At 43.9% G+C, this 13,367-nt stretch overlaps 1 protein-coding gene across 2 annotated transcripts in view; it reads right to left on the minus strand.

The window, feature by feature from the left end:
• The window catches only part of LOC118402245 (Kv channel-interacting protein 2), an 89,228-nt gene that overhangs the window by 26,470 nt on the left and 49,391 nt on the right, over nt 1–13,367 (minus strand). The window contains exon 1 of one of the 2 annotated variants that reach the window (XM_035800291.2): nt 10,128–10,561. The exons of the other annotated variant lie outside the window; for it this stretch is intronic. Coding sequence (XP_035656184.1) covers nt 10,128–10,233 — 106 coding nt within the window. The 5' untranslated portion in view covers nt 10,234–10,561. Of the gene's footprint in view, nt 1–10,127; nt 10,562–13,367 lie in introns of those variants that run through there. 2 annotated transcript variants of the gene reach the window in all.

The raw sequence follows: 13,367 nt of genomic DNA on the forward strand, positions 1-13,367 counted from the left end.
CATACATTCACTGAAAACGTGCAATAACACATGGTTATGTTAACAAGATTGCACTTTCATGCAGCCAAATTTTGGCCAGCTAATATCCTAACCACCGATGAAGCAACATTATGGACTAAACATTAAAATCCTTTTGCTGCAGAATGTTTTTACTGAGCCAATATCGGTCAAATTAAGATCTTACATCTGTGTCTCTTCTCTCCAATATACACTAGGTGTATCAAACATTAGGAACAACTTCCTAATATTGAGTTGCACCCCCTTTTGATCTCAGAACCTTGTCAGGGCATGGATTCTACAAGGTGTCGGAAACGTTCTACAGAGATGCTGGCCCATGTTGACGCCAATGCTTCCCACAGTTGGCTGGATGTCCTTTGGGTGGTAGATCACTCTTGATACACATGGGAAACTGTTGAGTGTGAAAAGCCCAGCAGCGTTGCAGTTACTGACACACTCAAAGCGGTGTGTCTGGCATCTACTATCCCCAAATACATGTGTGCCAACCTGTAGTGTCATACCCAAGAAGACTCAGAGGCTGTATTCGCTGCCAACAGTGTTTTAACAAAGTATTAAGTAAAGGGTCTGAATACCTACACTACCGGTCAAAAGTTTTAGAACATCTACTCATTCAAGGGGTTTTCTTTATTTTTTACTATTTTCTACATTGTAGAATAAATATAACAAATTATAATCACACTAAGCCCAAACCAGATGGGATGGCGTATTGCTGCAGAATGCTGTGGTAGCCATGTTGGTTAAGTGTGCCTTGAACTCTAAATAAATCACAGACAGTGTCACCAGCAAAGCACCCCTACACCATCACACCTCCTCCTCCATGCTTTACAGTGGGAAATACACATGCGGAGATCATCCATTCACACACATTTACATTACATTACATTTAAGTCATTTAGCAGACGCTCTTATCCAGAGCGACTTACAAATTGGTGCATTCACCTTATGACATCCAGTGGAACAGCCACTTTACAATAGTGCATCTAAATCTTTTAAGGGGGGGTGAGAAGGATTACTTTATCCTATCCTAGGTATTCCTTAAAGAGGTGGGGTTTCAGGTGTCTCCGGAAGGTGGTGATTGACTCCGCTGTCCTGGCGTCGTGAGGGAGTGTGTTCCACCATTGGGGAGCCAGAGCAGCGAACAGTTTTGACTGGGCTGAGCGGGAACTGTACTTCCTCAGTGGTAGGGAGGCGAGCAGGCCAGAGGTGGATGAACGCAGTGCCCTTGTTTGGGTGTAGGGCCTGATCAGAGCCTGGAGGTACTGAGGTGCCGTTCCCTCACAGCTCCGTAGGCAAGCACCATGGTCTTGTAGCGGATGCGAGCTTCAACTGGAAGCCAGTGGAGAGAGCGGAGGAGCGGGGTGACGTGAGAGAACTTGGGAAGGTTGAACACCAGACGGGCTGCGGCGTTCTGGATGAGTTGTAGGGGTTTAATGGCACAGGCAGGGGAGCCCAGCCAACAGCGAGTTGCAGTAATCCAGACGGGAGATGACAAGTGCCTGGATTAGGACCTGCGCCGCTTCCTGTGTGAGGCAGGGTCGTACTCTGCGGATGTTGTAGAGCATGAACCTACAGGAACGGGCCACCGCCTTGATGTTAGTTGAGAACGACAGGGTGTTGTCCAGGATCACGCCAAGGTTCTTAGCGCTCTGGGAGGAGGACACAATGGAGTTGTCAACCGTGATGGCGAGATCATGGAACGGGCAGTCCTTCCCCGGGAGGAAGAGCAGCTCCGTCTTGCCGAGGTTCAGCTTGAGGTGGTGATCCGTCATCCACACTGATATGTCTGCCAGACATGCAGAGATGCGATTCGCCACCTGGTCATCAGAAGGGGGAAAGGAGAAGATTAATTGTGTGTCGTCTGCATAGCAATGATAGGAGAGACCATGTGAGGTTATGACAGAGCCAAGTGACTTGGTGTATAGCGAGAATAGGAGAGGGCCTAGAACAGAGCCCTGGGGACACCAGTGGTGAGAGCGCGTGGTGAGGAGACAGATTCTCGCCACGCCACCTGGTAGGAGCGACCTGTCAGGTGGGACGCAATCCAAGCGTGGGCCGCGCCGGAGATGCCCAACTCGGAGAGGGTGGAGAGGAGGATCTGATGGTTCACAGTATCGAAGGCAGCCGATAGGTCTAGAAGGATGAGAGCAGAGGAGAGAGAGTTAGCTTTTGCAGTGCGGAGCGCCTCCGTGATACAGAGAAGAGCAGTCTTAGTTGAATGACTAGTCTTGAAACCTGACTGATTTGGATCAAGAAGGTCATTCTGAGAGAGATAGCGGGAGAGCTGGCCAAGGACGGCACGTTCAAGAGTTTTGGAGAGAAAAGAAAGAAGGGATACTGATCTGTAGTTGTTGACATCGGAGGGATCGAGTGTAGGTTTTTTCAGAAGGGGTGCAACTCTCGCTCTCTTGAAGACGGAAGGGACGTAGCCAGCGGTCAGGGATGAGTTGATGAGCGAGGTGAGGTAAGGGAGAAGGTCTCCGGAAATGGTCTGGAGAAGAGAGGAGGGGATAGGGTCGAGCGGGCAGGTTGTTGGGCGGCCGGCCGTCACAAGACGCGAGATTTCATCTGGAGAGAGAGGGGACACACACCACGTCTCACAAAGACACGGCGTTTGGAACCAAAAATCTCCAATTTGGACTCCAGACCAAAGGACAAATTTCCACCGGTCTAATGTCCATTGCTTGTGTTTCTTGGCCCAAGCAAGTCTCTTCTTCTTATTGGTGTCCTTTAGTAGTGCTTTCTTTGCAGCAATTCAATCATGAAGGTCTGATTCACACAGTCTCCTCTGAACAGCTGATGTTGAGATGTGTCTGCTTCTTGAACTCTGTGAAGCATTTATTTGGGCTACAATTTCTGAGGCTGGTAACTCTAATGAACATATCCTCTGCAGCAGAGTTAACTGGGTCTTCCCTTCCTGTGGAGACAGTTTCATCATAGCGCTTGACTGTTGTTGCACTTTAAGAAACTTTCAAAGTTCTTGAAATGTTCCGGATTGCCTGACATTCATGTCTTAAAGTAATGATGGACTGTCGTTTCTCTTTGCTTATTTTGAGCTGTTCTTGCCATAATATGGACTTGGTCTTTTACCAAATAGGGCTATCTTATGTATACCATTCCTATACCAAGGAAAGAAATTCCACAAATTAACGTTTAACATTCCAGGTGACTACCTCATGAAGCTGGTTGAGAGAATTATAAGAGTGTGCAAAGCTGTCATCAAGGCAACGGGTGGCTATTTGGTTTCTACATGATTCCATATGTGTTATTTCATAGTTTTGATGTCTTCACTATTAATCTATGATACGGAAAATAGTAAATATTAAGAAAAGCTCTTGAATGAGTAGGTGTTGACTGGTAGTGTATGTAAACATGTTAAACAACTAAAAACCTGTTTTTGCTTTGTCATTATGGGGTATTGTGTGTAGATTGATTAGATGTAAAAAAAAAATCAATTTGATAATAATGCTGTAACATAACAACATGTGAAAAAAGTCAAGGGGTCTGAATACTTTCCGAAAATACTGCACATGTATAAAAAACATAATTTTTCTCTCTCTGGTATACCTTCATATACTAAAGACCAGTGATAATTTGCATTGTTAATGCAATTGAACAAAGCCCTATGTAAATGTAATGCAAAAAAGACAAAACAAAAGAGATCCCTATGGAATAGACAGCTGTAAATGCACCTCAGACTCCCCCAATTTTGTAATTTTGTAATTTTTGTTTTTTAATTGAAGCATTATTTAATGCTAGGGCTGGGGTCCTTTTTTCTCAATTTCCGCCTGACTGACGTGCCCAAAGTAAACTGCCTGTTGCTCAGGCCCCGAAGCCAGGATATGCATATAATTGGTACCATTGAAAAGAAAACACTTTGAAGTTTGTTGAAATATTTAAATAATGTAGGAGACTATATCACAATAGATATGGTAGGAGAAAATCCCAAGAAAAACAAACCGGATTTTTTTTTGTTTTGAGAGCCCATGCTCTTACAATGGAAAGTGTAGGGAAATAATGAAATCTAACTCCAAGTATGCAATTCCTCTGGCTTCCATAGGTGTCAGCACTCTATGTTCAAAGTTTCAGGCTTGTTTCTTCCAAAACAAGTAAAAAATATGAGTTATAGTACTGGGACACACTATTGAAAATGTGTGTTTGGGCGTGCAATGAAGACAAGATGCACCTGCTAATATCGGTTTCCTATTGAACGTACTTCTTTCCGTATGAAATATTATAGTTTGATTACATTTTAGGGTATCTGAGGAGTCAATAGAAATGTATTTAGACTTGTTTTAACAAAGTTTAGCGGTAGATTTCTGAATTCCTTTCTCTGCATGTTGAACGAGTGGTTAACTCAAATCGATGGCTCCAACTAAACTGACTTTTTGGGATATAAAGAAGGATTTTAATGTAACTTGTTGACTCTGAATCAGATTCCCTTTTCTACCTTAGGGTTTTTAGGCTAAGAGTACTTGAAAGTTCATACATGAAGTCGTAGCTCTTTGGAAGTCGTAGCTCTATTAAGTCGTTGCTCTATGGTCTCAGGTAAAACAATAGCAATAGGTAGCGTTCATACTTAGTTGTCTTTGCAGATGACAATGCCCAGGTTTGTAAAATCCTCAGTGCAACCCCCATGTCAAACTTCTAAAAAACCAAATACAAATCCCCATGTTGAACCAAATACATGTCAACACGTCCTGTCACACATCAGTCAATTCCTTGGCGATATCTGAGCGTGATTTACCAATCCAAAGCTCACTATAGATTCCAGCCCTTACAGGATTGGCTGTTGATACCTAGCACTACCTACCATGCTACTTGGTGGCATGGAGAGGATCTGTGTCTGCACCACGTGCTCTCACTACTGGTATCCACCCAAATAATATAAAATGTTATTTGTCACATGCGCCGAATACAACAGGTGTATACAACAGTGAAATGCTTACCTACAAGCCCTTAACCAACAATGCAGTTATAAGAAAAATACCTAAAACAATTAGAAATAAAGGAACAAATAATTAAAGAGCAGCAGTTTGGTTAGATGTTCAGTAGTTTTATGGCTTGGGGGTAGAAGCTCTAGAATCCTCTTGGACCTAGACTTGGCGCTCCGGTACCGCTTGCCATGCGGTAGCAGAGAGAACAGTCAATGATTAGGCTGGCTGGAGTCTTTGACAATTAGGGCCTTGGTCTGACATCGCCTGGTATAGAGGTCCTGGATGGCAGCATGCTTGGCCCCTCTGTAGTGCCTTGCGGACGAAGGTCGAGCAGTTGCCATACCAGGGAGTTATGCAACCAGGATGCTTTTGATGGTGCAGCTGTAGAACCTTTTGAGGAACTTGAAGCTCTCAACCTGCTTCACTACAGACCCGTCGATGAGAATGGGGGAGTGGTTGTACCTCCTTTTTTCTGTAGTCCACAATAATCTCCTTAAACTTGATCACATTGAGGGAGAGGTTGTTGTCCTGGCACCACATAGCCAGGTCTCCGACCTCCTCCCTAAATGCTGTCTCGTTGTTGTAGGTGATCAGACCTACCACAGCTCTGTTATCTGCAAACTTAATGATGGTGTTGAAGTTGTAAATGGCCATGCAGTCAGGAGTGAACAGGGAGTACAGGAAGGGACTGAGCAAGCATCCAGGGCACGGTTCTAGGCCCTCTCCTCTTTTCTCTTTACACCAAGTCACTTGGCTCTGTCATATCCTCACATTGATTCTCCTATTATTGCTATGTAGATGACAGTCAACTGCTCTTCTCCTTCCTCCCTTCTGACACCCAGGTGGCAACACGCATATCTGCGTGCCTGGCAGACATCTGAGCTTGGATTTTGGCCAAGAGCAATCTTGACAAAACACCTTCTTCCCAGGAAAGTCCTGCCCGCTCCAAGACCTCTCCATCATGGTTGACAACTCCATGGTTTCCCCCTCCCAGAGTGCAAATTAGAGGAAGCTGGTTGGAGAAGCTATAGGAGGACAGGCTTATTGTAATGGCTGGAATGCAATAGATGGAACGGAGTCAAATGTGGTTTTGATATATTTGATAACATTCCATTATTCCATTTCAGCCATTACAATAAGCCCGTCCTCCTTTAGCTCCTTCCATCAGCCTCCACTGGTGAAAACAACCTTTGCGTGACCCTGAACAACAAACACCCTGTTGTTCTCTGCAAACATAAAAGCAGTGACTTGCTCCTGCAGGTTTACGCTCAACAACATCCGTAGAGTACAACCTTTACTCACACTAATCCAGGCACTTGTCTTCTCCTGTCTAGACTACTGTAACTCTCCATTGGCTGGGCTGTGCCATCGGCTGGGCTGTGCCATCAAACCCCTGCAGCATCCAGAATGCCGTAGCTCGCCTGGTGTTCAACTTTCCTAAGTTCTCTCATCTCTCCCCGCTCCTCTGTACACTTCACTGGCTTCCAGTTGAAGCTTGCATCATCTTCAAGACCCTGGTGCTTACCTACAGAGCAGCAAGGGGAACTGCTCCTCCTTACCTTCAGGCTATGCCCCAACCCTACATCCCAACCGGAGCACTGCGTACCACCTCTGGTTTCGTGGCCCTTCCAATCCTACGGGAACAGCAGCTCCCGCTCAGCTCAGCCCAGTCCAAGCTCTTCTCTGTCCTGGCACCCCAATGGTTTAACAAGCTTCCACCTAAGGTCAGGACAGCAGAGTCCCTGCCCACCTTTCGAAAATGTCTGAAACCCTACCTCTTTTAAGAGTATCTTATTAACTCTCACGGTGCGACCAAATTAACATCTCTTTCAAATTCTGTGCACTTTATTTAATAATTTTCTTAACAGTGGTTTTGCTTGCTTTAACAACTGTGTTACATAAGGAACTGGCTCAAGTGGGCGGGGAAACAAAAGGTGAATAGGCACAGAGGCTTAACATCGCAAGGCTTCTGGGGAAGCTTGCCAAACAGACAAAGCCTGTTTAAGGTTTGAGAAGTCAATGAGAGAAGTGAAAAATACTTCCTTAGTTGTTATTTTGCTTGAAATCTAAAGACACAACCTAGATTTGAGCTACTGCCTTAAGTAGTTGCACATGTGATTACTCCAACCTGGTGAAATTGATCCAAAAAACAACAACATTATATTATTATTATTATTTTTTTATCTATCATTTATTTAACTAGGCAAGTCAGTTAAGAACAAATTCTTATTTACAATGACGGCCTACCAAAAGGCCAAGGCCTCCTGCGGGGACGGGGGCTGGGATTAAAAATAAAAATAAAATAAAAATATAGGACAAAACACACATCATGAAGATGATGGCTGACGTTTTACCTGCTCCTGGCAAATTGTGCTATTTTGTTCATTTTTTTTTGCATTGTTTGTTTTGAAACTTATTTTGTACATAATGTTGCTGCTACCGTCTCTTACGACTGAAAATAACTTCTGGACATCAGAACAGCAATTACTCACCATGAACTGGAAGAAGCTTTTTCCTTTAACGAGTCCGACGAGACGGATATACTGCTCTCCCAGGAACAGGCCCAAATCCCCGTCTTTTGCGTGAAGAAAAGACGAAGGAAAAGAGGATGCAGATCGGGCTGCCTTCTAAGAATCCGTAGGCGAGTGAGTAAACTCCCACTGCCTTCTGTTCTACTTGCTAACATGCAATCATTGGAAAATATAATTGATAACTTACGATTATCCTACCAAAGGGACATTAAGAACTGTAATATCTTATGTTTCACAAAGTCGTGGCTGAACGATGTCACGGATAATATAGAGCTGGCGGGATTTTCCATGCACCGGCAGAACAGAGAAGCTACGTCTGGTAAGACGAGGGGAGGGGGTGTGTGTCTTTTTGTCAATAACAGCAGGAGCGCGATGTCTAATATTAAAGAAATCTCGAGGTATTGCTTGCCTGAGGTAGAGTACCTTATGATAAGCTGCAGACCACAATATCTACCAAGAGAGATCTCATCTATATTATTCGTAGTCGTCTATTTACCACTACAGACCGATGCTGGCTATAAGACAGCACTCAACACACTTTGTAACAAGAAAAGGCTCATCCAGAAGCGACGCTCATAGTAGCCAGGGACTTTAATGCAGGCTAACTTAAATCAGTTTTACCAAATTTTGTGTGCAACCAGATGGAAAAAAACCCTCTAGACCACCTTTACTACACACACACAGAGATGCATACACTCTCTCCCCTGCCTTCCATTTGGCAAATCTGACCATAATTCTATCCTCCTGATTCCTGATGATGACGTGGATGCTAGGACTGTTTTGCTAGCACAGACTGGAATATGTTCCGGGATTCAACTAATGGCACTGAGGTGTATACCACCTCAATAAGTGACCATATGTACATATCCCAACCAGAAGCCATTGATTAGAGGCAACGTCCTCATGGCAGGACAGGTGCTGTATGTGGAGGATGAGGGCTGCAGTAGATATCTCAGATTGGGGGGAGTGAGGCCGAAGAGGGTTTTATAAATAAGCATCAACTAGTGAGTCTTGCGATGGGTATACAGAGATAACCAGTTCACAGAAGAGTATAGAGTGCGGTGATGTGTCCTATAAGGAGCATTGGTGGCAAATCTGATGGTCGAATGGTAAAGAACATCTAGCCCGTTCGGGAGCAACCTTACCTGTCGATCTATAAATTACGTCTCTGTAATCTAGCATGGGTAGGATGGTAATCTGAATCAGGGTTTGTTTGGCAGCTGGGGTGAAAGAGGAGCGATTACAATAGAGGAAACCAAGTCTAGATTTAACTTTAGCCTGCAGCTTTGATATGTGCTGAGAGAAGGACAGTGTACCATCTAGCCATACTCCCAAGTACTAGCATGAGGTGAATACCTCAAGCTCTAAACCATCAGAGGTTGTAATCACACTTGTGGGCAGAGGGGCATTCTTTTTACCAAACAACATTACCTTTGTTTTGGAGGTGTTCAGGACAAGCTTAAGGGCAGAGAAAGCTTGTTGGACACTAAGAACGTTTTGTTGTAGAGCGTTTCACACAAAATCCAGGGAGGGGCCAACTGAGTATAAGACTATCATCTGCATATAAATGGATGAGAGAGCTTCCTACTGCCTGAGCTATGTTGTTGATGTAAATTGAGAAGAGTGTGGGGCCTAGGATCGAGCCTTGCTGTACACCCTTGGTGACAGGCAGTGGCTGAGACAGCAGATGTTCTGACATTATACACTGCACTCTTTGAGAGAGGTAGTTAGCAAACCAGGCCAAAGGCCCCTCAGAGACACCAATACTTAGCCGGCCCACAAGAATGGAATGGTCTACCGTATCAAAAGTTTTGGCCAAGTCAATAAAAACAGCAGCACAACATTGCTTAAAATCAAGGGCAATGGTGACATCATTGAGGGCATTGAATGTTGCAGTGACACATCCATAACCTTAGAGGAAACCAGATTGCATAGCAGAGAGAATACTATAGACATCAAGAAAGCCAATCAGTTGATTATTGACAAGTTTTCCCAACACTTGATAAACAGGGCAAAATAGAAATTGGCCAATAACAGTTAGTAAAGGGAAGGAGTGCTTTTGATTTGATGGCCTGCACATGCACAGTTTGGCACGGGACGACCTTTATACCGATGACATGTTTCTGCTCATTTCTGCCTATCTTCATACTGTACTTTCTTTGTTTCTAGCATATTTTATGCAGCAATTTAGCAACAAACTGAAAATAGCTGTTATTTCGATAGGGTCATTAAAGATAAAATATTAGTGTGACATTCATCTTCATGACAAATTAATTCATGTTTATGTATGTTCTCTCTTAATCTATAAATTTCTCTTTCAGTCTGTCAAATCTGACCTGCAGAAAGTACGTTGATTGTAGTTGAACTTGTTCTGTTTCTTTTTGTGGGGGCTCAAACCAACATGTGGGCTTAAGCCAAAGCTAAAGCCAAAATGGTAGCCAAATAGGCCAAAATGGCAAGTTCTCTGTAGTAGCCACTCAAGGTTAATATCTAGACTTTGCAATATTTTCTACTGATAATAAAGTGTAAGTAAATTTAAATACAAATAAATAGAAATTGTATGGAATTTGATTAAATACAATTATTTCAGAAATAATAATAACACACTCCCCCCCCCCCCCCACACACACACCCTGTCCATTACCTTCCTCTCCTACAACTTCGAAGAGTCCAAACTGCTCCAGGACTTTGACGAACAGTCCCATCACCACCAGGACAGCTATCATCTCCAACCCATCCAGACTCAACATCCTGGGGACACGATCTAATCAAAACAGGCCCAGGCCCAGCCAAACCCAGTCCTTTGTGCCGGATTACACCTATATCCTTTGCCCTTTGCCTTTTTCTCCAAACAGAGCAGTACATCTGCCTGTACCAACAGAACTAAGCTGGGCCAACCAGATTCAAGGTGGGTACACCCAAGTGGTCGCAAAGTATCCACAAAAAAATCCTGTTATCCCATAATCTCCTGCAGCAAAAGTTGAGAGAGCTGGTTGGATTTCTCTGATCCCTCCTCCAGAACCTGTCCTCTCCTCAGCGCTCGCTCCACGCTCTCCCCATCCTGGGATCAGATGCCGCCCCCCCCCGCCCCAGAGCTAGAAATAGGTGTCCATACAGCCCCGATAATGTATCAGTCCTGGACTACCATCAGGTAAAAATCCCCCCTTCCTCCTCCAACATCACAGGGAAAGAGTGAAACTCTTCTCCTCTACTCGCTTCCCTACTTCTTTTCCTTTCTGCTCTCTCCTGTCCTCCACCCCCTGTTTGAGTAAAATAATCAGGGGAAGAGTGCTGTCTGCTAGTCCTTTGGCTGTGTGTGTGAAGGAGAGACGACTGAGTTAGGTAGATGCGGGAGACAGCGGGAGAGAGAGTGAAGGGGAGGCGGGAGAGTTAGAGAGAGAGAGAGAGACAGGGAGGAGAGGGAGGTATGCCCAGTGATATTACTTTCATTGATTTGCCAAATGTGGTTTCCAAGGTAACTGGCTGAAAATGTTTGGGAGAACCAAACTCGACAACATGCATGACTACAGAAACAACATTTAATCTCGCTTTTAAAGAAATAACTATTTCACTACGACAGAAATAACTGTTTAACTTTTTAAATAAATGTCTAGTTAGACGTTTTGTCAGTCTCAATACACTCTCTTGCAGTATGCAGTAAACCTCTATCGAAATAATGAATGCAGTATTTCATTATCTAGGTTACGTAAACACCAACACAAATTCCCTTCAGTATTAGCTTGAGGAGAAACAGCAACAGATGCATCTTAGCAAAGAGTGGGTGGAGGCAACAGTTATATGGAGGAGCACTGGTAAAATTTAATGGCTTAGACTGATGTTTAATCAAAACAATGAATCACAAAGATGGAACCAATCACAAGAAGGTAGAGACAGATCCAGAGTACCAGACTAGTATTTCACTACATGACAGGGGGAAAGAGGAATGGAGTGAAACAAATATAGAGTGGATGAGAGCAGAAAAATATTAAAGAAAGAAAATAAGAGAGAAAGAGAGAGATGAGAGGGTCACTCCTCCCCACTTGTGAGTGTAACTCTAGCTTATTAATTTCTGTATTCTCTCCTAGACCAGGGTTTCCCAAACTCGATCCTGGGACCCAACATGGGTGCACATTTTGGTTTTTGCCCTAGCACTACACTGCTGATTCAAATAATCAAAGCTGGATGATGAGTCAGTTATTTAAATCAGCTGTGTAGTGTTAGGGCAAAGAGCTCTTCTCACATGCTTTGTGAATACAGAAAGCATCCCATTGCTGGTCAACTAAAATAAAATGCAAATAATAAATATATTATATTATATTATACATATATATATAGTGCCTTTGGAAAGTATTCATACCTCTTGACTTTTTCAAATTTTTGTTATGTTACAGCCTTAATCTAAAATGCATTACATCAAATAAAAATCCTCATCAATGCACACACAGTATCCCATAATGACAAAGCAAAGACAAGCTTTAATAAAAAAATAAGAATAATTACCCAATATAAATAAGTATTCAGACCCTTTGCTATGAGACTCGAAAATTAAGTTCAGGTGCATCCTGTTTCCATTGATTGAGATGTTTCTACAACTTGATTGGAATTCATGTGAAGTAAATTCAATTGATTGGACATGATTTGGAAAGGCAAACACCTGTCTATATAAGGTTCCAAAGTTGACACTGTATGTCAGAGCAAAAACCAAGACATGAGGTCGAAGGAATTGTCCATAGAGCTCCGAGACAGGATTGTGTTGAGGTACAGATCTGGGTAAGGGTACCAAAGAAACGATGGTCACTCTGAAAGAGCTCCAAAGTTCCTCTGTGGAGATGGGAGAACCTTCCAAAAGGACAACCACATCTGCAGCACTCCACCAATCAGGTCTTTATGGTAGAGTGGCCAGTTGGAAGCCACTCCTCAGTAAAAGGCACCACAGCCTGTTTGAACTTTGCCAAAAGACACCTAAAGACTCTCTGACCATGAGAAACAAGATTATCTGGTCTGATTAAACCAGATTGAACTTCTTGGCCTGGATGCCAAATGTTATGTCTGGGGCAAACTTGGCACCCTTCCTAAAGTGAAGAAAGGTGGTGGCAGCATCATGCTGTGAGGATGTTTGTCAGTGGCAGGGACTGGGAGACAAGTCAGGATGGAGGAAAAGATGAACGGAGCAAAGGACAGAGAGATCCTTGATGAAAATCTGCTCCAGAACACTCAGTACCTCAGACTGGGGTGAAGTTTCACCTTCCAACAGGACAACGACACTAAGCACACAACCAAGACAGCGCAGGAGTGGCTTCGGAAAGGCTGACCATGACTCCATTTTGTTGCTTCCTGCCTACAGACAGAATCTAAAACAAGAAGCTCCCACGCTCAGGTCTGTTCAACGCTGGTCCGACCAATCTGATTCCACGCTTCAAGACTGCTTCGATCACGTGGATTGGGATATGTTCCGCATTGCGTCCAACAACAACATTGACGAATACGCTGATTCGGTGAGCGAGTTCATTCGAAAGTGCATTTATGATGTCGTTCCCATAGCAACGATTAAAACATTCCCAAACCAGAAACCGTGGATTGATGGCAGCGTGAAACTGAAAGCGCGAACCACTGCTTTTAACCAGGTAAAGGTGGCCGGAAACATGACCGAATACAAACAGTGTAGCTATTCCCTCCGCAAGGCAATCTACAAAGTAGAGTCACAATTCAACGACTCAGACACAAGAGGTATGTGGTAGGGTTTACAGTCAATCACAGATTACAAAAAGAAAACCAGCCCCGCCACGGGCCAGGATGTCTTGCTCCCAGGCAGACTAAATAACTTTTTTGCCCGCTTTGAGGACAATACAGTGCCACTGACACGGCCCGCAACCAAAACCTGTGG

This window comes from Oncorhynchus keta, chromosome 2, assembly GCF_023373465.1.
Source record: "Oncorhynchus keta strain PuntledgeMale-10-30-2019 chromosome 2, Oket_V2, whole genome shotgun sequence".
In the NCBI taxonomy this organism is placed as follows: domain Eukaryota; kingdom Metazoa; phylum Chordata; class Actinopteri; order Salmoniformes; family Salmonidae; genus Oncorhynchus; species Oncorhynchus keta.